The sequence below is a fragment of the Labrus mixtus genome, chromosome 17 (genome assembly GCF_963584025.1).
Source record: "Labrus mixtus chromosome 17, fLabMix1.1, whole genome shotgun sequence".
NCBI classification, from domain to species: Eukaryota; Metazoa; Chordata; class Actinopteri; order Labriformes; family Labridae; genus Labrus; species Labrus mixtus.
In genome coordinates this window covers 3,854,404-3,881,569 of record NC_083628.1, presented here as the reverse complement: position 1 = coordinate 3,881,569, position 27,166 = coordinate 3,854,404, and the positions used below count along the sequence as shown (strand labels likewise).

The 27,166-nt window shown below is 38.6% G+C and overlaps 3 protein-coding genes across 3 annotated transcripts; all 3 read left to right on the top strand.

Annotated features, from left to right (window-relative positions):
* On the top strand, positions 1–7,720 carry LOC132992664 (proteinase-activated receptor 1-like). The gene is made up of 6 exons (XM_061062128.1): positions 1–236; positions 3,142–4,998; positions 5,118–5,198; positions 5,355–5,420; positions 5,505–5,588; positions 5,747–7,720. Exons 2-6 carry the CDS (start codon positions 4,944–4,946, stop codon positions 6,964–6,966), a joined length of 1,506 nt encoding a protein of 501 aa, XP_060918111.1. The 5' UTR covers positions 1–236; positions 3,142–4,943; the 3' UTR covers positions 6,967–7,720.
* Positions 7,721–9,024: 1,304 nt separating this feature from the next.
* Positions 9,025–14,988, top strand: LOC132992237 (proteinase-activated receptor 1-like). Its single transcript, XM_061061433.1, has 5 exons — positions 9,025–9,215; positions 9,452–9,529; positions 11,476–11,541; positions 11,626–11,709; positions 11,859–14,988. Exons 1-5 carry the CDS (start codon positions 9,137–9,139, stop codon positions 13,073–13,075), a joined length of 1,524 nt encoding a protein of 507 aa, XP_060917416.1. The 5' UTR covers positions 9,025–9,136; the 3' UTR covers positions 13,076–14,988.
* Positions 14,989–18,436: 3,448 nt separating this feature from the next.
* Positions 18,437–23,865, top strand: LOC132992238 (proteinase-activated receptor 1-like). Its single transcript, XM_061061434.1, has 2 exons — positions 18,437–18,704; positions 20,216–23,865. Exons 1-2 carry the CDS (start codon positions 18,602–18,604, stop codon positions 21,556–21,558), a joined length of 1,446 nt encoding a protein of 481 aa, XP_060917417.1. The 5' UTR covers positions 18,437–18,601; the 3' UTR covers positions 21,559–23,865.
* Positions 23,866–27,166: the final 3,301 nt, after the last annotated feature.

Below are 27,166 nucleotides of genomic sequence, written 5' to 3'. Positions count from 1 at the left end.
GTTCCCGAGAGAACGCACTGTGGCTAAAGCCAGAGGATAAAGATGTGCGGCAGAAATCAACCTGGGAAATGCTCAAGGACAACGGATCTAATCACAGATTATCCACATCAAATAGCCATCTCAACATTTAGTTTGTTGTGACTTATTATTCATCAGAATGTTTTCAATTTGTCCAACAAGTTTGCTGTTGTGTGCTCTGATGTGTCGGAGTGTTGCCTCGGAAACAACCTGGAACAGTAAGAAGAATTTAAGTCACTCTCTATTGTGTTTGAAACAGTTTGCATGTGGGCCTTTACAACAGTAATAACTAGGAATATGTGTTGGTATCTTGGTCTAAAACTTTTTGGTCTGTCTGGCAATTGAATGTAAACCAAAATATCTGTAACCAGGTAAAATATTTTAAACCGGCCACAACACCTAGAATTGAGTCAATAAAAAAGCCAGCTGTAGAATTTGACTAAATATTTGTACTATCTTATTTGACTGCATATTCCAGAGAGTACTGGGCTGTACTGTAGAGATTTTATATTATCATTCTGAATGTCGGTACAAACATGTGAAGTTTGTTTTTTTGTTTTTAAGCGGGATGGTGCTATTTAAAAAGGTAAATATTAAATACAAGACATAGAAAAAGTAATGAAATATATTTTTGACACTTGATCCACTACATTACAGAGGAGGGTTTTGCACTTGGACTAAATGTCTTTGGTTAGCAACCCTCCAGTGCAAGATAACAATTCTCAACCATATTCAACTAATTATCTATCCTGTACTTTGTTTGCTTTTAAAGCTCCTTTTTGAATGTCTTGCACTCTAATATGTGCTTTAGATGTTACCGTAAGTGTGGTTTGAATAAAATGAATTATTATTATTCATGTGTTTAATGAAGGGCTGCACAGTGGTGCATTAGAGCGCTGTTGAAGGACGTTCATGGTTTGAATCTCCGTCGGACTGAGCCTCTCTGTATGGAGTTTGCATGTTCTCCCAGTGCATGCGTGGATTTTCTCAGCATACTCAGGACTTCTTCCACAGTCCAAAGTCATGCTGGTTAGGTTTATTGGAGACTCTAAATTGCCCGTAGTGAATGTGAGTGTGTTTGGTTGTCTGTCTCTTTATGTCAGCCATGTGATTGACTGGCGACCAGTCCAGGGTGTACCCTTCCTCCTGCCAAATGACAGCTGGTATCGGCTCCAGCCCCCGCAACCCTGAATGGGAAAAGCGGTAAAGAAAATGGATGGATTAGTATTCATGTGTTTTATGATTAGAGGCCACAAGTGTAAAGTAGTTCAAATCAACTCTACATTTAGAAGCTTCAACGAATGATGAACGCCGTTATGCATCAATAATTATAATCTAGTGACATGACCATGTTGTTCTTTATATGGTGGGAAATGTTAAGTATCACAAAAGTGACTGTATAAATAATGGCAGTCAGAAGATAAGTAGATCAATCTTTATGGTTTAAATTTCTTAAATGGAATGACATTTTGCCGTTTTCTTAGTTACAGGTCATAGTAAAAGATCTTTGTGCTTTGAGTCAAACAGAAGACATCTGAATAGTCCCTTTGGCTGCTGTGTTACAGGAATTATATTGTTGTTGCTTGGATGAAACAATTAACTGGGTAAATATGTTATCCAAGTAAACATTGTTCACTGCTATCAATATAACAAAGTTTATATGATTTAGAATGTAGTTCATGCAGTTTTTTATGTTTGGTCTTTTGAGTGTGATGTGATTTGATTGTGATGAAAGGATCTCTGAGCTTGTAATGCGAAATTTCTGTGCAAACGGACAATATAGTGTTATCTTATCTTAATAAAGACGATTTCACTGATTGATTTGTAAAACGTGTTTAACAAAACCGAAATTTAAAAAATGTGTAAATATATTGAATACCTATATAAAATGTAAAATATACTTGTATTTATGTCATATCAGAACTTAAAGAGCCCATATTATGCCCTTTTTGGGGTTTGTATATTTAATCTATGTATCTACTAAAGTTTGTTCACAATAGATAAAGTTATAATAAAGTGTCTGTTTTCATGAACTGCCGCTCCATGCACCGGCTCTCTTCTGACTCTCTCTCTAAGGCTCTGAAGTGCCCACGTTCAGAGTCCCCACGTGTGCCAAGTCTGATCTGATTGGTCGGCCTGTCGGCTCTGCCGTAATTGGTCAGTCGCTCAGCACGGTTCTCGGAAATGTCCCGCCCCTTTTACCATATTGGGAATACAGCCACTGGCTCCGTCCGAGGGGAGCATAAACATTAGCACCTTAGCACTACTGTGCTACCGCAGGCTACGGCATATCGTGGGCGGGCTACAGAAGTTAACGGGCGTGCAACATGAGCTGCTGGGCTTACCACAACGAGCCAATGGGCTTAGATCAGTGATCTCACACTGACAAGACGTCACACTGACACATTTTTATCGAGGGGGGCTAGAACCGAGTGTTACATGTGGCTAATTCTACAGCTAACAGGAGGATGTAGGAGAAGCCACGTTTACGCGGACTTTGAATTTTTGCAAATAGATGTGCCTAAACATGCACAGGACACTTGGAAAACACACTAAAGAGCATATAAAACCAGAAAAAGCAGAATATGGGACCTTTAAACTCCCCAATGCCAACTGTTATTTGTTTGACCAAAAAAATCAAGAAATAAAAGACGTTGACTTCAATGTGTTTTGAAAAGCAACAACTTCAATAATCTGAAGTGAGACTATATATGTCTTTTAAAAAATTAAAAAATCTTAAAACGATTTTTAAATTGTTAAAAGATTTCTGTTTTGTTCTTGTTATTGTTTGCAATTACTATTTGGTTGAGTCTGACAAATAATTGTTTGCTGATATCAGCAGATACTGCATCCAGCTGATTTGGGTCAGATGTATCAATTTGAATGTTTTTTGCTAGTATACACTTTTTAGAGGAAATAGGGCAGAAATGCTCTTCTAAAGTCTAAATATAGCTGTAACTCTAATATTATCAACATTGGTTATATTTCATTATAAAGAGGCGTCAAAGACATTTGTTGGTTCCAAAAAAGTATCTGGTTGGTCTTGATTTATATCAGTGAGAAAAAAAAACATAATTATCAATTCTGCTTTTACATGTTTGATAATTTGCTTTCTCTTTCCAGACACTGAAACCAGAGAGGGCTCAGGCTATGGTGACACAACATCCAACAACCAAGATGGAAAGCCCTCATCTTTTCCCCAGTGTCAGTAATCAGTGATAAGGATCATCTTAATTAGCATCCCAGCTTTTACATGTTTGATCATTTGCTTTCTCTTTCCAGACACTGAAATCAGAGAGGGCTCAGGCTATAATGACACAACATCCAACAACAAAGATGGAAACCCCTCATCTTTTCCCCATAGACATGACAGTAATAAAAGAGATAGCATCCCTCAGGTCACACTGACCTTGATCTGATCAATGATTTATTTAGAGTCAGTAATCAGTGATAACGATCATCTTAATTAGCATCCGTACTTTTACATGTTTGACACATTTTACTTCCTCTTCCCAGACACTTCCAAGGAATCTTACTACCGCCACCTACAAGGACATACCATAGAGAACAAACCATATGACGTTTATTTGTAGGCCAACCAGGGAGTAGGATCGCCATGGGGTCTATCGAGAATTCGCCTATGGGACTTTTGCATTGGATTTTGGATCATTGCAGAAAAAAAGCTCTGTGGCAAACGCACGTTTCTGATGCGAAGGCATTTTGTTCAATCTTCACAAATGAACACCATTTTTATGATGTTTGAAGCGTTAAAGAGTCCATATTATGCAGTTTTTGGGGGTTTGTATATTTAATCTATGTACCTACTTTTGTACGTTCACAATAGCTAAAGTTCGACAAAAGTGTCTGTTTTCATGTACTGCTCCTCCTTGCTCCCTCTCCGCTCTGAGTCCGTCAGCTGCACTCTGTTGAGCCCACACTGTTAGACCCCACGTGGGCCAAGTCTGCTCTGATTGGTCTGCCGATCCGCTCTGTCCTTATTGGTCAGTTGCTCAGCACGCGTCTCAGAAATTTCAACATGAGCTGCAGGGCCACAACGAGCCAATGGGCTTAGATCAGCGATTTTTATCGAGGGGGGCTAGAACCGAGCGTTACATGCAGCTAATGCCACAGCTAACAGGAGGACGTAGGAGAAGCCGCGTTTCCGCAGACTTTGAATATATAATAACATATATATATAAAACCAGAAAAAGCATAATATGGGACCTTTAATGCGGCAGACAGAAGTAAAAAGCTAACGTTATGCTATAGCGAACTACACCACGGTCGGATGATATTGACGTCACTACCGTTATGCTTCAGACCATCTCCGGTAGACTAATCTGCGTAGTTTAATAAATTTGCCTTAACACAAAGATTAAACCTACAGGAGATATCACAGACTAGTGAGAGAGTTCTTGGCGTTTGTGTCTGGCTTGATGACGTTTAATGTTCCCGACAACCACTGTAGTCTTATTTAGCCACTTGTTAGCAACCGCCTTTTTAAGGACGCGTTAAAAAATTCAAAATTCACAAGTGGGGGTATTACCTAACATAGTTTATGTCGTCTAACAAAACGTCAACATCTCTATAGCTTGTTTTAACCACAGACCTTATTTCCGGCGTCTAACCACAAACCCCATTCAAAATTCCCATTGACTTTTAGACGATAGACCCCATGGCGCTCAAATGCTAACTTATTTCCGGGTGCCCTATTACTGATAGCTTTGGCAATAATATTCATAAAAGATACTTTAGGGTTTTAAAATGAAAGTAACAACCATTTTTACCATTTTTTATTTATTCTTTTGTCACAAACATTTGTTGATTCTAAAAGCTTTTTATTATCTTGTTGGTTAACAGTTCAGGGTCTGCTATCGGGGAGATTAAAATGTTTTACTTAGCTTCCTTGGTAATACTTGTTTGACATGTTTTACTTTTTCTTTCCAGATGGCATGACTGCAACAGGCTTTCAGCATACTGGTAATTAGAGATGGTCTGAGGGATAGGATCTGACCTTAATTATTACATGGTTGTGCTAAATACTTGATTCTGATTGGCCTTTTACACTTAGCAACAGTACTTGTACTTTCTCCTTCCAGTCAGCATAGCCGGACGCTACAACTACGATGGCCCACCATCCAACCAACTAGTATACCCCGTCTCTCGCAATGAACATGATGGTAATGAAAAGTGACCTGAGGGATACACTTTGACCACTTTGAGGGTTTTATCTAAACAGTTAATGATAGATTAAGGCTGGGCTATTGGTGAGAAAATAAATCTTAAAAAGCATCCCTGCTGTGACTCGTTTCACCCATTTTATTTTCTCTTTCCAGTCAGCTTTATCCTAGATGGCTTTGGTCTTTCTGAAGTATCATCCGACCAACTCGTCAGAGAAAATGGTAATTAAAGATGAACTGAAGGATTGCATCTGACCTTAATTATTACACAGTTGTGCTAAATTCACTTGTACTTTCTCTTTCCAGTCGGCTTAGCCAGACCCAGCAACTACCATGGCACACCATCCAACCACCCGAAAGAATACCCCATCTCTCCCAATGAATATGATGGTAATGAAAAGTGACCTGAGGGATACACTTCGACCTTAAATAACTTTTTTTTTTACCCTGTATTTGTAAAGAAACAACCAAATTATTAAAATATTCTTGAATATTTGTTATTTTTCTTACATGTAGATTTTAAACATTAATCTATGTTCTCTTTCCAGGCAGTGTGGCAGGACGGCCCTATCCTAAAATAAGACCAAACCGATGCAACTGTACTAAAGGTACCCAACATAGTCCTGATGCAAATCCTCTGCAGTCTTCTAACACCAGCAGGCAAGAAATCTCAGAGGAGGCGCAGCTGTTTCTAACAGGACCTGTGTCTACCATCCTCATCCCGTCCTTCTATTCGCTGGTCTGTCTCATCAGTTTACCCATCAACATCTGTGCAGGGCTGGTCTTCATTAAAAAAATAAAGATTAAGAAGCCGGCAGTGATCTACATGCTGAACCTGGTCTGTGCTGACCTGCTCTTTGCCATGGTGCTGCCCTTCAAGATTTCATACCGTTTTAACGGAAACAACTGGATATTCGGTCCAGCCATGTGCCGTGTGGTCACCGCAGCCTTTTACTGGAACATGTACTGCTCCGTTCTGCTCATAGCCCTCATCAGTGTGGACCGACTTCTCGCTGTGGTCTATCCTATTGACTCCCTGTCTTGGAGAAGTCCTAGAAAGGCCATCATAGCCTGTGTAGCCGCGTGGTTTCTCTCCTTTGCTGGCTCGATGGACCTCCTCTTCACTGAACAGACTTTCCACCTTAAACAGTTGGGCATCACCACCTGCCATGACATCCAACCCTCACAGCTTTTCTTGTGCCACAAGATGTATTTCGTCACTCTCTGCTGCCTCCTCTTCTTCCTGCCTCTGATCATTACCTTGGTGTCCTACACTCGTGTGATCATGACCCTGAGCAAGGACCAACCAGGAGTTCCAGACCATTCACTTAAGAAAAGAAGAGCAGTCTTTTTGTCTGGAACGGTACTGGTGATGTTTGTTCTCTGTTTCACACCCACTAACCTCGTCCTCATTATGCAAAAGCTTAAGGATACAGAAGGAGCTCAGATCGAAGACAATGCAGACATCCTCTACATAGTCTATTTGATCTTTTTGTGTTTGGGAAGTCTGAACTGCCTCCTTGATCCCCTGGTCTACTACTTTGGCTCATCCCAATTCCAGAAAGAGCTATTCAGTATGCTAGGGTGGAAGAAGAAGACACAGGGCACCAGTGGCGGTCCATCTTCATCAAGTGATCCAAGCAGTTCCACCAGCCAACCAAACATGAAATCCAACCACCAACAAAACTACAAAATAAACACTCCACCCACCAAGAGTGACTCTTCTCAAGCAAACCTTTGCAGCCAGTGCAAGAAACAACTGGTCTGACAGGCACACTCAGCAGACATCATAGGGGAATTCTGGTGTTTTAAAACCTGTATCCTCCATTTATTTGACATATTAAATTACTTTAAGGCACATAAAGTTGTGGAATAGCTGCGAAGATCACTTCACTATGTGTCTGTAAGACAGGCTTTAATGGCTGCAATATGTTCTTTCAGGGAAAATCTGACTGTTCAGAATGAGTACAAATAGTGCATCATTAAAGAACGATTTCTTTTTTTTTGTAGTTAAAGTTAATGTCTCTGATGAGAGTAACAAATCCCTTCATTGTAATGATGCAGGCTTTTTATATTACAGCCTATTGTACTCAGATTTTTTAAAGCACTTACAAAATAAAAAGGGAGGTTAGGTTTATCTGACTGCTGACCACAAATGGAGATGAATTTTGATTTGTATTTTGTAGAGCTGTCTAAATGCACAAAGTAATTTTTTTTTGTGGCAAATCAGAAAAAACGATCAACTCTGAGAAAATCTGTGATCTGATCAGAAACCGTGACATTTATGATCTGTTGCACCACAAGTCAATCCCAGTAGTCTAATTCTCTCCACTTCTTTATCCCTCACGCTCGTTTATGCGAAAGTCACCAGCTCCTATTATATACTGCTGTATTGAGCAAACATAAATGTAGAAATATTATACATGAAATGTGATTTCTTGTTTTTATAGTGAAATGATGTCCAATGTTTAAAAGGTGTGCAAATGCTCAATGGGGATTTCAATTCACAATATATTCTCATTATACACTGGTCTGCAAATAAAGTTTAGGCTGTGCATCAACATGTCTCTGAGACCGTTTACAAACTTGTCTTTCTTTTCTACTATGTTGCCTGAAGACAGAAATATAAGTAAGGGATAACGCCCGACAAGGTTTCCAATATCAGGGATTAAAGGACGACGAAGAGGCCTGTGCGTCAGACGGTTGCCAATGCGAAGTTGCAGAGTTTGCGGCCAGCTAATGCCAACGTCAGTAAAGCTTTAAAGGCCGGAAAAGATATTGGCTAGGGTTAGGGCTATGTTGCTATGGTTACTCATCTTAGAAACCCTCTGCAGTGCAGTCATTTGGAACAGTGAACAGACTGTTACCTGCGATTACTTCCATAGGTGTCTATTTATCAAATGTCAATGGACACCCATTTGACACCCTTCAGCCAATCAGAATCAAGTATTCACCCAGACCATGGTATTAGGCATTTTTATTCGGAAGGCCAGGAACTTAAGAAGAGTGGAATATTTTCTTATTTAAGATTTTTTTAAAGCAACGTTTTAAGGTTTATTCCATATTTTGTGATGATTACAGCAACAGGTAAAAGACAAAGGCAGAAGTTACTTTTTCTGTGCTTTTCTTCATATTGGGTTTAATTAGATCAGCAGATTACTAAGTATTGTACACACAGTGGGGTCTATGAGCACATGCACAATACTAATTAGCAGGAAAATAGATCTACATGTATACCTGTTTTATGTCTATGGTTCTGTTCGTGCAGTGACAGGAGGCTTTTTGCATAGATGCTATAACATGCATTTCATTGCTAAAGTCCACGTGCAACCTCAAAAAACAGAGTTTATCTCCCAGGAAGTCCACCTCCACCGAGACACAGTAATCCCGTTATAACGTTAAACGTGCAACATGATAACAAAAGAATACGTTATCATGTTTTTACATGACACTTGTTGTATTATAACAAAACAAACAATGTTCTTAACATTATACGTTTTTATGTCTTTTCTCAAATCTTAGTACAACGTTAGACTTTATTCTTATAGTTTGTTTTTTGACTTGGTTGGAGGAACACACTTCTCTGTGTATCAACAAGAGTTTTAAATGACATAAACACAGATTTCCTGAATTCCTTTGAAATGATCTGCCCTCCCTTCATTCAGGAGTTCCACAGTAATTGTTTGATTGGATGTGTCTACTGTGTGATAAGAATGTGATTTAGATGGTAGGAGTTTGTCTCTGTGCTGAAGAAGGGCAGCAGCTGATTGGTTGACAGGGGCATGGGACTAAACAGTGTTCAGAGACACAACTGATTAAAATTCAGTGGATGAAGATCTGCAGCAGAACCAACCTGGGAAAGGTTTAAAGAACTAAACACAGAAAAGACTTCTCAAATACTGTTTTCTGTTTTTACGACTTATTATTTCTGCGGCAATATGTTTTCAATTTGTCCACAAAGTTTGCAACTTGTGGCTCTGATGTTTGGGTGTGTTGCCTTGGAAACGACCTGGAACAGTAAGTAGAAATTAAGTCACTCTCTACTGTGTTTCAAAGATTTTGCATACACGTAGGATTTTTTTTATTGCTATCTTACATCAAATGTGTAATTTTGTAGAAAATTGATGGTAGAAAATGTTCATGAGAAATTAAGAAATTACTGTTAAAAAAAACTATGACACTGAGAAGATCAGTGGATCAATCGACTTGCAATGGAAAATTAAAAATTCATCAATTTTACTTTCTTTTCCCAGACAGTGAAATCAGAGAGGGCTCAGGCTACAATGACACAACATTCCCCCTACGAGAGTATTATGAAACCCATCAAGAAGGTAATGAATGGTGATTAAGAAATCGCATCTGACCTAAAAAGACTCTTGTTCAATTCAGGACTTTTAACTTCAACTTATACTTAAAATAATATTAAATCAACAGATCATCTAATTCAAAAAGCAAGCAGACCACTTTTTTTTCCAGTATCCTATACACAGTGATGTTAAGTGGGAATGTTTTGCACTGGTTGATGTTGCAACACCAAGGACAGTGGGAACAGAACTGAAGCCATCCACGTGTTCCCTTGATCCAATTCCAACATCCCTTTATAAAACCATTTTTAATTCAGAGTCGGAGGACGTCCTCTCCATAGTAAATCACTCCTTACGGGCGTCCTCCCTACTGATTTTAAGTCTGCTTTCGTAAAACCTCTTTTAAAGAAAGGGAACCTGGATATTTTAACACCCAGTCATTTTTAGCACTTCTTAAGCAAAATTTTAGAGAAGTTATTTTTTAATGAACTGAGTGCCTTTAAACTCAAACATGTTTCAATCTGGCTTTAGGGCACACCACAGCACTGAGACAGCCCTGCTAAAAGCAGTTAATGATATCAGAAAAATCCTAGACAACAACAAGCCTTCGGTTCTGGTACTTCTTGACCTCAGTGCTGCTTTTGATAATTATAGACCACCAGATTCTTTTAGACAGATTAAGTGAGCATGTAGACCTTTCAGGAAATGTTTTAACTGGTTTACCATAAATTTGTGAGACAGAACATCTTTCGACATCCATTCATATATTTATATTTTTTCACCATTATCAGCTTTCTCCATAGAGTCTGTTAGCATAGCTTCCAAGCAATATGGCGGACGTTAAGTTTCGATTCTGGGAGTGAGTTCCCACCCACTGATCTGTGATTGGTCTGTAGCTTCAGTGGTCTAAAATATGAGGAACTAGTGTTGTAGTTTCACCCCGCTAACCGCAACAGCTTCCAGTGACGCAATATGACGATATTTGCGTCACTGGAAGAGCTCTTTTTCAGACTTAGAAATACAAAGATTTCCCATCTCAGGGGGAAATGAGGGCTGGATGCACGACCATTCAAAAATACTACCAGTTTACTACTGATACAATGCTTAATGCAAATGGCTGAAGTATCCCTTCAATTTGACGTCAGTCAGTTTAAAGGTGTTGCTCCGACTCCAATTGCATTGCATTTATCTGCGCAAATTAGCCTTTTGACAATGTTGCATGAATGTTAAGTTTCTGTTATCCTGCTGAACCAGTCGGATATTTTTATAATGACTTTTTATTTACTTGGAAAGCACAAAACTTTGAATGTGTGGTAAATGGCTGACCAGTCACTAGCAAAAGCAGACAGACACGAAGCAAAAACACAGAACAGAATACAATATGGGCTTTGGCCTTCAAGCAACTGCGTTCATCTTGGATGAGAGATGCTGTGAACCTGGAACCTGAACTGGATGCTGTGACTCGTTTCACCCATTTTACTTTCTCTTTCCAGGCTTTTCTGCAATAGCTTTAATAATAATAGTAATAAAAGATGACCTGTGCCATAGAATCTGACATTAAACCACTCTTTCTACTGTGTACTTTAGGGTTTTCAAATCAAAGTAGCAACTATTTTTACATGAAGTTATTCTTAAAGTTAAACAGAAAATGATCTGATTCTCTAACTCATCAAGCTGAAGCAAACATCTCTATCTATCCATCTATCATAAGTGAATAGAAGGCAGAAAACAGTGGTTTAGCTTACGTCGAGTCTTAAGTCAATCTGATCTGCTCTAACTTTGTAGTGTACAATACTTTTAACATTGGCTATATCATTTTGATTTTGCAAAGGTGTCACAAACATTTGTTGATTCTAAAAAAGTTGTATTATCTTGTTGGTTAACAGTTCAGGGTTGTCTATAGGGGAAATTAAAACATCTTACTTGGCTTCCTTGGTAATACTTGTTTGACACATTTTATTTTCTCTTTCCAGTCAGCTTTATCCTAGATGGCTTTGGTCTTTCTGAAGTATCATCCGACCAACTCGTCAGAGAAAATGGTAATTAAAGATGAACTGAAGGATTGCATCTGACCTTAATTATTACACAGTTGTGCTAAATTCACTTGTACTTTCTCTTTCCAGTCGGCTTAGCCAGACCCAGCAACTACCATGGCACACCATCCAACCACCCAAAAGAAGACCCCATCTCTCCCAATGAATATGATGGTAATGAAAAGTGACCTGAGGGATACACTTCGACCTTAAATAACTTTTTTTTTACCCTGTATTTGTAAAGAAACAACCAAATTATTCTTGAATATTTGTCATTTTTCTTACATGTAGATTTTAAACATTAATCTATGTTCTCTTTCCAGGCAGTGTGGCAGGACGGCCCTATCCTAAAATAAGACCAAACCGATGCAACTGTACTAAAGGTACCCAACATAGTCCTGATGCAAATCCTCTGCAGTCTTCTAACCACAGCCGGTACAAAATCTCAGAGGAGGCGCAGCTGTTTCTAACAGGACCTGTGTCTACCATCCTCATCCCGTCCTTCTATTCGCTGGTCTGTCTCATCAGTTTACCCATCAACATCTGTGCAGGGCTGGTCTTCATTAAAAAAATAAAGATTAAGAAGCCGGCAGTGATCTACATGCTGAACCTGGTCTGTGCTGACCTGCTCTTTGCCATGGTGCTGCCCTTCAAGATTTCATACCACTTCAATGGAAACGACTGGATATTCGGTCCAGCCATGTGCCGTGTGGTCACCGCAGCCTTTTACTGGAACATGTACTGCTCCGTTCTGCTCATAGCCCTCATCAGTGTGGACCGACTTCTCGCTGTGGTCTATCCTATTGACTCCCTGTCTTGGAGAAGTCCTAGAAATGCCATCATAGCCTGTGTAGCCATGTGGATACTCTCCTTTGCTGGCTCGATGCACCTCCTCTTCACTGAACAGACTTTCCACCTTAAACAGTTGGGCATCACCACCTGCCATGACATCCAACCCTCAAAGCTTTTCTTGTGCTACAAGATGTATTTCGTCACTCTCTGCTGCCTCCTCTTCTTCCTGCCTCTGATCATTACCTTGGTGTCCTACACTCGTGTGATCATGACCCTGAGCAAGGACCAACCAGGAGTTCCAGACCATTCACTTAAGAAAAGAAGAGCAGTCTTTTTGTCTGGAACGGTACTGGTGATGTTTGTTCTGTGTTTCACACCCACTAACCTCGTCCTCATTATGCACCAGCTTAAGGATACAGAAGGAGCTCAGATCAAATACAATGCAGACATCCTCTACATAGTCTATTTGATCTTTTTGTGTTTGGGAAGTCTGAACTGCCTCCTTGATCCCCTGGTCTACTACTTTGGCTCATCCCAATTCCAGAAAGAGCTATTCAGTATGCTAGGGTGGAAGAAGAAGAAACAGGACCCCAGTGGTGGTCCATCTTCACCTGGTCCAAGTGAGCCAACCAGCCAAACAAACATGAAATCCAACCACCAAGAAAACTACAAAATAAACACTCCACCCACCAAGAGTGACTCTTCTCAAGCAAACCTTTGCAGCCAGTGCAAGAAACAACTGGACTGATAGGCACACTCAGCAGGTATCAAAGGTGAATTTTGGTGTTTTTAAACCTGTATCCTCCATTTATTTTAGAAATTAAATTACTTTAGACCCTCAAAAAGTTGTGGAATAGCTGCAAAGACTGCACCAGTATGTGTCTGTAAGACAGGCTTTAATGGCTGCAATGTATTCTTTCAGGGCAAGCTGACTGATGGAAAAGTGCATGATAGAAAAGTGCATGTTTTTGCTACTGGCAGACTAAAACTGTTCTGAACTCAATATGAGACTGTTACAGAGAGGAGCTTCAGGAATTGTCTTTCCTTTTGTTAAGTTAAAATCTTTTTTCAAAGGTATACGCGTATATCAGAGAGCACATGTCCAGTAGACGTTGCTCTACAGCACCAGGGTCTGCCACTATTTGCCCATCGTCTCTCTTCGGGTTTCAGGGCTAACAGTTGGAAAGGGAGATGTTTACGCAAAAAAAGGATGAAACATCTTTGAGCATCTTAGAGAAACAAACAAGCTGAAAGAAGCACTAACAGTTTTAAAACAGAGATCAGAACAGCAAAACCAGAGGGAGTTTTACTTCGCTCTTTTTGTAAATAGTCATAACTGAACAATAGTTTCAGTTACTGTAGAATATATTTGAGATCTGATGTATGAATGTTAAAAATGTCGCAAAATATACTTTTAAATCTGCAGCTGTTGGCAAAAACAATCTTTTAATCAGAATTTAACAAAACAAAGTGGCTAATTTTACTACGCAGTAAAAGTAACAAGGTAAACCAAGACACTAGATGATTGGTGGAAGCAGCAGAAGAAAATCCAGATTTCTACAAAATCTAAATCATTTTGTATGTTCATGGAGTGCATGGCTTTGAAGATCTCATGCATGTCATCCGACAATTTTAAAGGCAATCAGAGTCTGTCAATTGTAAAGAAGCTCTTTTAGGGGACTTTTGGTTTAAATGTCCTTGAAAATAAGCGAATGCAGGCTTGAACAAAATTCCACTAAAATGTCTCCAAACTTTGATAACTTTGCTTTTATTTAGACCTGAATTACATAAGGGTCCAGGTTTAATCATATTGTATTCACCCTGTAATCATAGTAACTTAACTGACTCTAACCTGTATTTTTAACAGAAATATTCTATTAAAGTCCAAGTACCAGCACATAAAGAACACACAGTTAATCAACCTTGTAAAGCCGTTTTCAAACATGCAGTCCGCAAAACATCTAGATCATTTCGGGAGGACTGCTAATTACATGCATAGAGATCGTAGTGGTCGCGTGCAGACACTCTATGCACCGTGCAGCAGCCACAGTATTAAAATGTCACTCCCTCCTCCTATTGGCTCGAGGTGAATTCTCCGGAGAATATCCTGCTGCGTTGTCACATCAGCTCGTTCAGACTTGCTGCATAAAAAAATACTAGGGGTCTGGCAGGAGAAACTCCGGGTGAAGTCAGAGTGATAAAATTTGGCTGTTTGCGTTCACATATATGCAGCGCCTCCTGGAAGTTTTTGTCCGTTTCATGAAAACAATGTTCATTGACCGACATTCTTTCGGAGTGACTAATGAAGTAAAACAATGTAAGGAAGTTGAAGTTTGAAAGTATTGTGCCTTTTAGAAAACTCTGCTGCACAATTGATGCAATGAAAGACTTTTGTTTTGCACTGCATTCATTATAAGCACCAAATTAATCTATACATTTTACATTTAATAAAACAAACTTCATATTGTAACGTGTTTCCTCTATTAAAATGTTTGTGGAAATCTTTAATTCAAGCACTTGTGTTGTACTTTTGATAAATTGACAATCACTTTGTACTTAAATACTTGCCCTTTTTTTACACTGGTGGGTTTGAATTAATAACATATCTTTATTTTGAATTTTTGAATTTCCCTCAGGATCAATAAAGTATCTATATATCTATCTCTCTATCTCTATGACAATGTTAGAAAAAAAGAACTGTTATGGGCTGAGCAAACATTACATCCTCGCATTGAAATACTCGCTCTATGAAAATGTTTGTTTATAATAGACGTCATTTCACACCATTATCCAGGATCTGTCCTCTTAAAGCAGGAAGCACTACACTTTACTGGTGATAAAAGGTAACCTGAGGCGCCGCATACATACGGCGTATTACAGGGGATGCTAAGGGACTAAATGCTTCTTGAATCTTTCAATGGAAGCTTGAAAAAAAATACCTCTTGATCCCAATTGTTCATTTCTTTCCACTTCCTTATCCACCAGTTTCATGTTTTATTGTGTATGCTAAAGGCACCAGTTTCTATTACTGCTATATGGAGCAAACATGAATGTAGAAAATATTCTTAATAAAATACAATTAAAGTGAAATTATTTCTACGGTGTAGCCTCTGATTGATGTGCATCAACATTTCTCTGAGACTGTTTGCAGATATTCGACTAACACCCTAAAGCCTGGTACACACTACACGATTTTTAAAATCTTAAACGATTTTGATAACGTGAGAGACCCCACACATGACAACAATCCTGACCGATTAACAGTTCAGATCGCATAGTGTGTGGTGTGCAACGAGACGATCAACTCGGCACACCACACACTAACCTAACGTGTAATCTCGCGCGGTCAAACGCGATTTAAGAGTAAACAAACATGACGGGCAAGCTAAATGTGGCTAGCTGTTGGCTGGTACATCCATCGCGGTAAACATTTTGATCAACCTCCGTTCCTTGTCAGTTGGATTGTGGTTTGTTTTTCAGGACACGTTGTAATATAATTCGTGTTGTTGCCACAAATCAACAAGTTGGTCCTGAATTCATGACATCCATTTAACTTGGCTGTTGTCGCCATGGTAACGTCTGTTGTGCTTCCTGCTTCACGTCAGCTTGCTTCCCTATTGGCTATTGTTCCGTTCCACGTGATAATTCACAGAGTCCGTGCTCGGCCGTCCTCGGGATTTTTCGATCGTAAATATTGAACATATCCAGCCACTATCGATAACGACTAATATTATCGCAGGTATTACTAGATTTATTCACCAGTCAAATAGCATTTCGTTTTATTTTCATTGTTAAAGACTAGCAGTTCTCTTTCACCAGCAGAGGGCGCTATATGGATTACAACAAACATTATCACCCTCCAGAGGGTCAAGCAGTGATGCGCCTACATGCACAGTTACTTTCCAGTTGAGTGACCATCTTGTCTTCATCATATTGTATATCTTTTCCACAAGTGTTTGATAACTGCATTTGAGGGATCAATGCAATAAATATGTATATTTATCTCTATAGATCGAACACAGATCTAAGAAAGATATCGGCCGATATATCAGTATCTGATTTTTCACTTCAGCTCCACTGCCAGATGTGCCCGACTAAAAACATAACAAAGATTGAACTGTTGGGTGTTTTAAACAGAGAGATTATCTATAGATATTTCAGCTCATAAAACATACTTTGATCAACAGGTAACTATTTTACGAGTGTGTCCAGGAACATAAAAAGGAAATGATGTACAATCTTGTGGATAAAGGGTAACATATGTAAGAGAAATATCTTCCAAAAAGATGAGAATTGCTAGTTCTCTAAAGAAATAAGAACACGATGTGATATTATTCAGGAAACCTTTGATTAATGTGATCACGGAGAGAAAAAAGTTCTAAAACAATAAACACTACAGAAGGCAACCACACCTACATACAATCAATAGCAGAAGATCTGCTTTGAGGCAATCACATCTTTTTTAAAGATGGTGATTAACGGTATAGTAATAGTCGGTATGTTGAAGAGAGGTGATTCAGAAATTTCTTAAAATGAAGAGCTAGTTTCACCCCATTGTGATTTTAATTACTCCTGTACATTCTATATATTTTATTATATTATTATACTAGTCTATATTATATAATATTTCATTATATTACACTATATTGTTCATATTGCACCATATTATATTATATTATACAACATTATATTATATAACTGCACTCTGCATTACTGTAGTACATCACTGCCTATCTTCTCTGATGTTTACATTACTTGCTGCTATTTTTCATACCAAGTCACTTTAATCATCACTTGTCACTTTATCTTGTCATTCTCTGCAAATACTGCCTCAATTCTCAATTCCCCCCAGTTAACTTCATCATTCATTTTGTACTGTATATACCCCCTGGTTTTTTTTAATTTTTTTTTATTATTATTTTATTTTATTTTTATTTTTATTTATCTATTCTGTTTAATGTGTATTTTTGAGCTTTCTTGTCTGTGCTGCTGTAACGCCAGAATTTCACCTCTGGGGATCAATAAAGTATTATCCTATCCTGTTATACAGATAAGTTTGGCGAAATTCCCTAACACATAACTTCTCTTCTTTTTTAAATTTAACATAGATATGAAATAAAACTAAACTTCATACTTGTGTGATTGCTGTGGATTATAATTTTTAAACAGCATTTCCACATACAATCCCAAATTAGCCGCTCTGACCTTCTCTTAAAATCATTAATTTAACAGCTGGTTTATGAATTTAACGTGGAGTGAGACCTCTCTGGGTCAAATAATGAACTCCAAACATGTAATGCCTCAGCGTATAGACTAAAACAGCATTTGTTTTTCTATGAATTACTATTTTACCTAAAGACAGAAATACATTATATTGTCTTATTTGAGATTTTTTAACAAAAGGCAACATTTGAATGTGTATTATTTGCTAATGATTTACTTAACTTTGGGTTTAATTTGGTCAGCAAATTATGGTTTATTTTGTTAGTATTCTACACTCGCAGCAGTCTGTGAGCACATGAGCAGTACTAATCAGCAGGGGAAAAAAAGATCTACATGTGTTCATATAAATCTATGGTTCTGTTCATTTAGTTACAGGAGACTCTTTGCAACAACATTTAGTTTCTAGTTTCCACCTGCAACCTCACAAGCGGACTACATCACAATTCTGCCTGCACTTATCTTATTAAAACATCAAATGTGTCACATGAAAACAAAACAGAAGAATAAAATAATAATTTAGACAGAGCACTTTTGTGAGCACTCTTTCACACTTTCACATGAAACGTTTTCCCTCTTTAAGGCCTCAAAATAAATCTTTCTTCTGTGAAAACATCTTTGTACAACATTAGACTCTTTTTTTTAAGGTTTTTTGTTTTGTTTATTTGTTTTTCAGTCTGTGGGAACGCAACCCTTCCCTTACACAAGAGTTATTAAACTAAAAACAGACGACCCCCATCTGCCAGGAATGTGTCCGTTTTCGGTCCATTTAGCAGTTCCTCGTTAATCGTCTGATTGGATGCGGCTGCTGTGTGACGGGAAGCTGACATCATTCCTGACATCAGACGGTAGGAATGCGCGGCCGTGCTGCAGACAGGCTGCAGCTGATTGGTGGACTGGACGTTTCGGGACGGACAGACCGGACTGTGGGTGGAAACTCAAACTCAGATCTACATTCACTGCATGAAGATAGGCAGCCGAAACTCAATAAGAAACACGAGAGGAGGAAACGCGGATTAACAACAATTAATACTGCTTTCCTCCTGACTGTTTTATGACTTCGTTATTTGGCAGCGACATGTTTTCGATGTGTCCAAAAAGTTTGCTGTTCTTTGCTCTGGTGTGTGCGTGCGCAGCCTCGGCTGGAGCCAAAAACGGTAAGAAGGCACTTTCTATTGATTTAAAACAACACTGCTGAAGCCTACACAAATGTATATTATAAGTTTGAGCGAAAACCGAAAAAAAAAGTATTATATTGTACCTATTTTATTGGGCCTTTATATGACAGTCCAATCATCTATAGGCCTAGCACACAATTAATCAGCAATGATTTTCATATACTACACTAAATACATCGTTTCTTCAGGTAGAAAAGTAAAATTATGACAGCTCTTTAAGTTAAATCAACATCTTTGGACTTTTTTATGCAACTTCCGAGGATACTTGAAGCTGTCACCTTGAGATCTTGGATGTTTTTATGGATGTTTCTTTTGTCCACGAAACAATTAATTAATAAAAAATCAACACATAAATCAGTGGAGGAGATAGTTGTTAGTTGCAATATGAATCATATGTGAATGATTTCATTGTTACTGATGGCGGATTTTTAGATTGGTTTTATCCTATCAGTTTAAAAAACAAACAAAAAGACCATCACATTATCTCAGAGACCAAGGTTGTTATTATTATTATTAACAATTAGTCGACAACCCAAAGATTTCTTCTTTTTTTTTTTTACAATATCAAAGAGAAAATCAACAGATATACTATTTAACAAGCTGGAGCCAGACATTTTTTCAAGCGCTTAAGTCACACCCACCCACTCACCCACCCCCACTCATTTCCTTTTCCTAATTCTTAAAGTGTGACTAATGTTATGTTTTGCTAAGATTATTGTCTGATACATGTTTGATGTAGTCCTTTCATAGATATGAACCAGATTATAAGTGCTGATATTTATAAAGTAGATATAATGAAGATAATAAGGGCTGGGTTTTGGCAAGAACCTCACAATTCACCGTGATTGGAATTCTTTGGGTCAATGTTTGATATCGATTTAATATTAATATCAATTTAGTTATACGCATAGATGACAGAGATACCCAGATAATTCATTATGTGTTCTAAAATTCGTACATAATCATGTGTGCATCATTTGTATTGGTTTTCACTGTCTGTCAAAATGTGTTTTACAGACGTTGTTTAGTCAAGTGGGGAGTCACCATATGGCTTCATTACTTTATTTATTTTTTTGTTACAAAAAGCATGTTTATATATCAGGAGGCAAGACGTAAAAAGAATAATGCAGAAGTAGTCACTATGCAACTGGCTGCCAATTTCCACATTTCCACTTTGTTTCCACAGCGCAGCGGGGTCACGACATGTCACTACGCTCTTTTCCGTTTCTTGCGTTTTCTGCAAACGGATGTCTCTTAAGGCATCTCTTGCTGACTTTTCCTCCATGAAGTCCTTGGTTGTCTGTTAATCACTTTCTTTTAAGTCAATAGCGCAACATAATTTTTCAGAGCCAAAATGACTTATATTCAGATTATCAGATGAGATGTTCACATCAATATAACCAGAAAAATACAGAACAAAACAGTTGATTCATGATGGTTGAGCTTCACAACAAAAAACCTGACTCACTCATTTTACTTTCTCTTTCTAGTCAGTGCACTTGGGAGGACCTTCATCTCTTATGACAGTCCACAGAGGACAGATGAGGACCTGCTTCAATATCTGGAACCTGGTCACACCGAGGATAAGGGTCCTGTATCTAGTCTGGGGCCAAACATAACTAACACAAGCAGTGCTAGTGGCAGTGGATATAAGGATGCTGTACCTGTTCTGAGGAGCAACAGCAACTCTATCTCCCGTCGGTCGCCATCCAACACCAGCCGGCATGGAATCTCAGAGGAGGCGCGGCTGTTTCTAACAGGACCTGTGTCCACCGTCCTCATCCCGTCCTTCTACACACTGGTCTGTCTCATCAGTTTACCCATCAACATCTGTGCAGCGGTGGTCCTCGCTCGGAGGATCAGGCCAAAGAAGCCGGCGGCGATCTACATGCTGAACCTGGCCTGTGCTGACCTGCTCTTTGCCATGGTGCTGCCCTTCAAGATTTCGTACCACTTCAATGGAAACGACTGGATATTCGGTCCAGCCATGTGCCGTGTGGTCACCGCAGCCTTTTACTGGAACATGTACTGCTCCGTTCTGCTCATAGCCCTCATCAGTGTGGACCGACTTCTCGCTGTGGTCTATCCTATTGACTCCCTGTCTTGGAGAAGTCCTAGAAATGCCATCGTAGCCTGTCTAGCCGCGTGGTTTCTCTCCTTCACTGGCTCGCTGCACCTCCTCTTCACTGAACAGACATACCCCGTTACACAGTTGAACATCACTACTTGCCACGATGTCCAACCCTCACAGCTTTTCTGGGCCTACAAAACCTACTTCCTCACCCTCTGCTGCCTCCTCTTCTTCCTGCCCCTGATCGTCACGGTGGTGTCCTACACTCGGGTGATCATGACCCTGAGCAAGGTGCCACCGGGAGTTCCAGGCCACTCGCGCAAAAGAAGAAGAGCCGTTGTGATTGCTCTGACTGTGCTGGTGATGTTCGTGCTTTGCTTCACACCCACAAACTGCTTCCTCCTCTTGCAGCAGCTGCAGTTCACTGAGGGGGATACGTTGAGTCGGGAGGCCTCGGATAGCCTCTACGTGGTCTATTTGGTGTTTCTGTGTTTGGGAAGTCTGAACTGCCTCCTGGATCCTCTGGTATACTATTTTGGATCATCTCAATTCCAGAGAGAGCTTTTCAGTGTGCTGAGGTGTAAGAAGATCACACAGGGCACCAGCAAAATTCAACATTCATCATCGGATCCGAGCAGATCCTCCAGCAGAACACTTCTGAAATCCAGCCATAAAGAAAGCTCCCAAATAAACACTCCACTCGACAAAATGGACTCTTACCAGGCAAGCCTCAGCAGCCAATACAAGAAACTTATGGTCTGAGATAAAATGAGCAAGTGGGTGCATTTTTTGTTCCTTTTTATTATAGTTTTTGTCTAGATCAGTGGTTCTCAAACTTTTTAGACTGCGTACCACCTCCGAAAATATTTGGCTCTCCAAGTATCACCATTGTGGTAGACGTTAAAATACACTGTGGGCCTATTTCAACACACATTTCATGCAAGAGGCAAATTAATTCATAAAAAGAATATTATTTATTATTGACTGCTGGCAGCCACACTGTAGGCCTACTAAGGGCTAGCGCTTGAACTGGCACACAGAAAAGTGCAGAACAATAAAAATGACAACTTCATACCAACAACCTGTTTGGAAATATTTAGTCTGCAGTGTTTCCCACACAACAGAATAACATTAACAGAATATCTGTTCTGAGCAGATTAAAGTTGTTTGTCGCAAAAACTAGATTAATTTAGAGGGGAAAACACATTTGATATAAATACAACCCAATAGATACAAGCTAGATAAGAGTACGACAAAAAAAAAATGTTGTTTTATGCTGAACGGGTTTGTTTTTTATATTGTGGAGATTTCTTTGCGTACCACCACAGGGAGCCCACGTACCAACGGTGGTACGCGTACCATAGTTTGAGAACCACCGGTCTAGATCAATTGTACTGAAGGTACAACAAGTTTGGATCTGCTTCAGTAGATGGCTGCAAATATAACAGTTAAAACTAGAATGTAACAGTGCCTTGCGATACACATGAAGGACAATTCAAATCGATGAGACAGAAAATGTATTGCGATACAAATTTTTAACCAGCAGGTGGCCCTTTCTGTATTTTGCGGCGGGCACACAAGATAAAAAACAGTGTGCTATAATCGCAAGAAACTGATTATCGAAATGTTTATATTTTTTTATCGTGTTGCAGCACGTAAAACAGCGCCATGTTGAGAAACCCAAGACAACAAAAAAAACATATTTAAAATGTGTTTTTTGCTCATGAGCCAGAGAGATTCCTACTTTCATGGATGGTGTAAGGGTTTGGGCTGATGATGATGAATACATCAGAATCAGTTTAAATTATGACCGAACTTTTCAAAAACAGGAATGGAAGTGTATAACGTGTCAAAATAATTGTGAAGAAATTCAGTGTCTTTGAAAAGCATCTGTGCTTCAATGCCAGAAATCAGGCTTCACTTTTCATATCTATGCTTTGAATGTATTAACTTGATGCATACTTTTTTTTTAAATCCTTTTGTTTATAAAAATTTTAAAAAAGAAGTCATGATTTGACTTCAATTTCATTTCAGAAATGTCTCTGTTCTGAAGGGGGGGATACAGTTTTGTCACTATAGGCTGCTGGCTGTTAGTAGCAACAACAAAAACAAGCACTTTTAGTGGACGTACTGTGTTCATCAGTCACATTGGACCAAAAAAATGCCTTTCAGCTAGCATGTTCTGTGGCTCGGCTAAAGCTATGGAGCAACTCCAAAACGTGCACCTTCTTATTTAGTCTCCAAAATGTGCAGACTGACTGACAAGACTGACTTGACAGACTCTTGCATGTCATTTCAGGGTCATGGAACTGCCGAAATATTCAATTTTGAAAGTAATATAAAAGTTATTCTTGTGGTTGTATGAAAAGGAAGATATCAAACCAACAGAAGTTAAAGGTTTGGTTTCATATCAACAAATGTGACGGCGTAAGAGCTTTTTTTTAGTGCTGACTGAACCACAGGAAGGAAGTTGATAAGATTGGTTTCCTGGAAAACTCAGAAAACTCTGATGAACATCTGATACTATGAACCGCTTTCATGTTTCTCTGTTACCATGTTATAAGCTGTAAATGAATCTATAAGTATTACATTAAATGGAAGGAAAGGGCTTGTAGTTATTTTTTTTATATTCTCTGTAAATATGTCGGTTAAAGCTTATTTTGTAATTATTAATGATGTACTAGTTTGCACATGATTAATGACCATGTTTATACCACTCATTCTTTGGAATAATAGTTTTAACTTTTTTAGGAATGTCACAGTGTTACAAACATAAACTAACAAGTCATGCACTGATCCAACATTCCCTCATGGTGTAGTCAGCAATGTCACACTGCTCTCTGCTGGAGGGAAATTGTAATTACTTCAGGTGTGTCAGAATTCATTTGACTGTTCTCCAGGTTATGTTGTCCTCCAGCAGGTGGCGCTATTAATTTGTTTATAAAAATGTAACCTGAAGGAAGGCGTCTCATTTCATTGTGTTTAAGTCTTACAGCAGAGTTATGATAATGTACAGGAACAACTAACAAAATAAATCATCTTTAAGTCTTTCAATGCCATTGGAAACAACCGTCTGGGCTGTGTTTTATGTCTCCTGTCAACTTATTTATCCTTCACATCAATGTTTGATTGTAAATGCTAATGGAAAAATGGGATTCATTACCAAGAAGTTTCACATAAATCAAATTGATAAAAAGGGGGAAATGTACTGCAAAGGTAAAGGATCATAAAATATCAATCAAAACGATTAAACAAGTACTGCATAATGCAATAAAGAAGCTGGAAGTTGCAAAATACTCAAGCCGAAAAACTCAAGTGGAACAAGCCGGTATAGTTTGAAAGATGGAGGATATATTGTAAATATTAGTGACTTGTCCTTCAATTTATTTTTTACCCTATATGTAATGCTCTATATGCAACAGCATGAAATCTATTCTTACCACTGTTTATCAACTTCATCTTTATTTTAGGTATTCGCTGAGAAATGCCTCAAACCGAACTGCTGTAGCGCCAGGGAATTGATTTGCGGAACTGGGCCTATGTGGGTCTGGAGTAGGGCTGGGCGATATGGACCAAAACTCATATCTCGATATTGTTTAGCTGAATGGCGATACTCGATATATATCGATATGTATTTGCAGTGAAAACACATGGAAAAATAAACTACCTGATTGTGAATTTAAAAAGTAATATTATAAAATAAAAATGTTCCTTAAATACAATAAAAGAGAGAGAGAGGAGGAGCAGGGTTAAGAGGGACAGACAGTCAGTCATCATCAGTGAGATGAGAAAAAAGTGAACTGGCACCTCTATAACGTTATTTTAATGCAACTTAAACTATATCGATATTAACGATATTGTCTTACCCTGTATCTTGTTTGAAACATATATCGATATATCTTAAAAACTCGATATATTTCCCAGCCCTAGTCTGGAGTAGGTCTATATCAATTTTGAAGCAAAAACAGTAAGAAGTAATATAAGTACTGAAAGACTAGATGTAAGTATTTCCAGTTTAGTGTTTGTAATTGAAATGAATCTCTATTGTAGACTATAATGCAAGCAGCCTATTCTGTGAAATACAAGACAAATCAACTGAGAAGTATATAGGCCAAAACAACAACCACAATCAAAAAAGTACTCATCAAAGAAAGCACCAGAAGATTTCATGAATACTTCTGCTGTACGTTTAGCCCTGCTAGAATCAAAAACTTGAGGTAAAGCAGAAATAGTGAACACAAAGCTCCGGCTAGCTAGCAGCTAATAGCAAGGTGTAGCATCTCACAACATAAACACAACACATGACAGAAATGGCTTACTAAAAATGTATTGCATTGAACTGATGAGGTATATGTGTAATATTTTGTATCCCCAAAACTGTTTGACTGGTGTATTTAAGACTTGTAACATGAGGAGGTTCAAAGAGAATCACATAAGCAACCAACAGTCAACGTCACTGCCGTCAGTGTAACGTCTAACCATAAATACTGTACGATTTTTTCATTTATTTTATTAATCAATAAAAGGCCAAGTTGGTGCATTGTGTCCCTTCATGTGAATATATTACGGTTTTCATTCCAATAATATTTTCACCACAGGAGAAGGGTTCAAGGGGCGACTTCCGGTGTTGAAAATGAAGCCGATGCAGAAGTCCAAAACCATGAACCCCATCTAGTGTCCTATTGAAGCTGGCTGTAGAAGCGCCAGAAGTCAAATAGCCTATTATTCTTTTTGTAAAAAGCCTGTTTTTACATCAGAAACTAACATGTTTAGTCTGTATTAAAAAAATTGCTCCGATTAGCTCATATCTCAACGGGCACTCATCCCATACTGGGTGAATTTTTGGCAACTAATCAGTTTTGATTCATAGCCTTTGAATTCACAACGACATTTACATCATCATCGTTGCCAGATATTCTCAAAGTGATTTGAAATATCCAAAATAAAAAAATGTAACCTAATTAACTACTATTTTCAGATTAAAAACAGCACTTCACCAACACTTGCTGCACTTCTACCGACACATAATACGAGACAAGTGCGCCTCACCAGGTCAGCCTCACAGGCACTCATCCCAGTCCCTGCATACAAAAACAACTATGGTCGGAAATCCTTCTTTTACACATACACCAAAATTTAGAATGACATTCCCCATCACATTAGCACTTTACCATCTACCTCATATAAAAATACATACAAACGACACCTTCTCCACACTTACACCTGCACTCGTTAATTGTTCATGTGCTGTTCGCAGTATCTGTACTGTTTGTTTCTATTTGTCTGTATCTGCCTAGCCCATGCTAATGTCCTGTAAATGTCTTTGTCTTGATGTGTCATGACTGTGGTTTATGTTTTGTGTTCTGCAGAACAGGAACCTGCTGGAAACCAGTTTTTTTAAACTGAGTCAGGCCCGTTAAACCATAACTTAATGTTACTTTATAAGAAATGAAATGAAATGAAAATGAAATTGTAAAAATTAGATTGCAGATATCTGAGATGGGAGTTTTTTTTCCCAAAAAATAGGCCTAACTCAATTACAGATATCTTGAATATTCATTCTGGATAGGAATATGTTATTGAAAGCCCCATACACTTAAGCCTAAATGAAAATAGTGATGTAATTTGAGAAATTACATTATGGATATCAATTAGCCTACCCCTTACAATTGTGGATAGTAAGAATGTTATTGATGGTAGGGGAGTTTGCTTTAAATGTTAAAATAGCTTGCCATTTACCACCATAGAGAAACATCAGGAACATTGGACTGACAGTGGAAGAGAATCCGCTAGGCTATAGCCTATATGAAAAACAACCTATCCGTCTGACAAAACTGCACTAAGAAGGAAAATATTTGTATTTGAGACTAGTAAGTAGGCTATCTGTAGTAGCTAAAGTGGAAATATTCGAAAAAACATAATCCTGAATTTAAATAAGCCTATTGTAGCATTCTTGAGAAGGCTAAATATAGCCTATACCAGCTACTTAATTTCCATGCACGGTTTTATCAAAAAGCCCGTGTTTGTAGCCTAAGTAAACGGATATTATTGATTGTAGTGCAGATAAACAGAAACATCTAACCCAGTCATACCACCAGCCGTGCAGGTGGTATGCCGAGAAATGCATCCCTGCCAAGAATTAGGCTACATGCACCTCGCGGGAAGTGACAGAAAACGGAATAAATCTTATTCCTGGGGGGCAGATATGTGATGACAAAGTATGTGAAGTTTAATAAAGTTAAGTGTCCTTATTTTTCTGTTGACTTGACAAAAAAAACAACGCATTTTCATTGGCTTGTGTCATTTAAGCACCACCTCATAACACGAATCTTCCCAGGTGTGTCCCTCGTAGGCTGCGCGCGGTCACCTG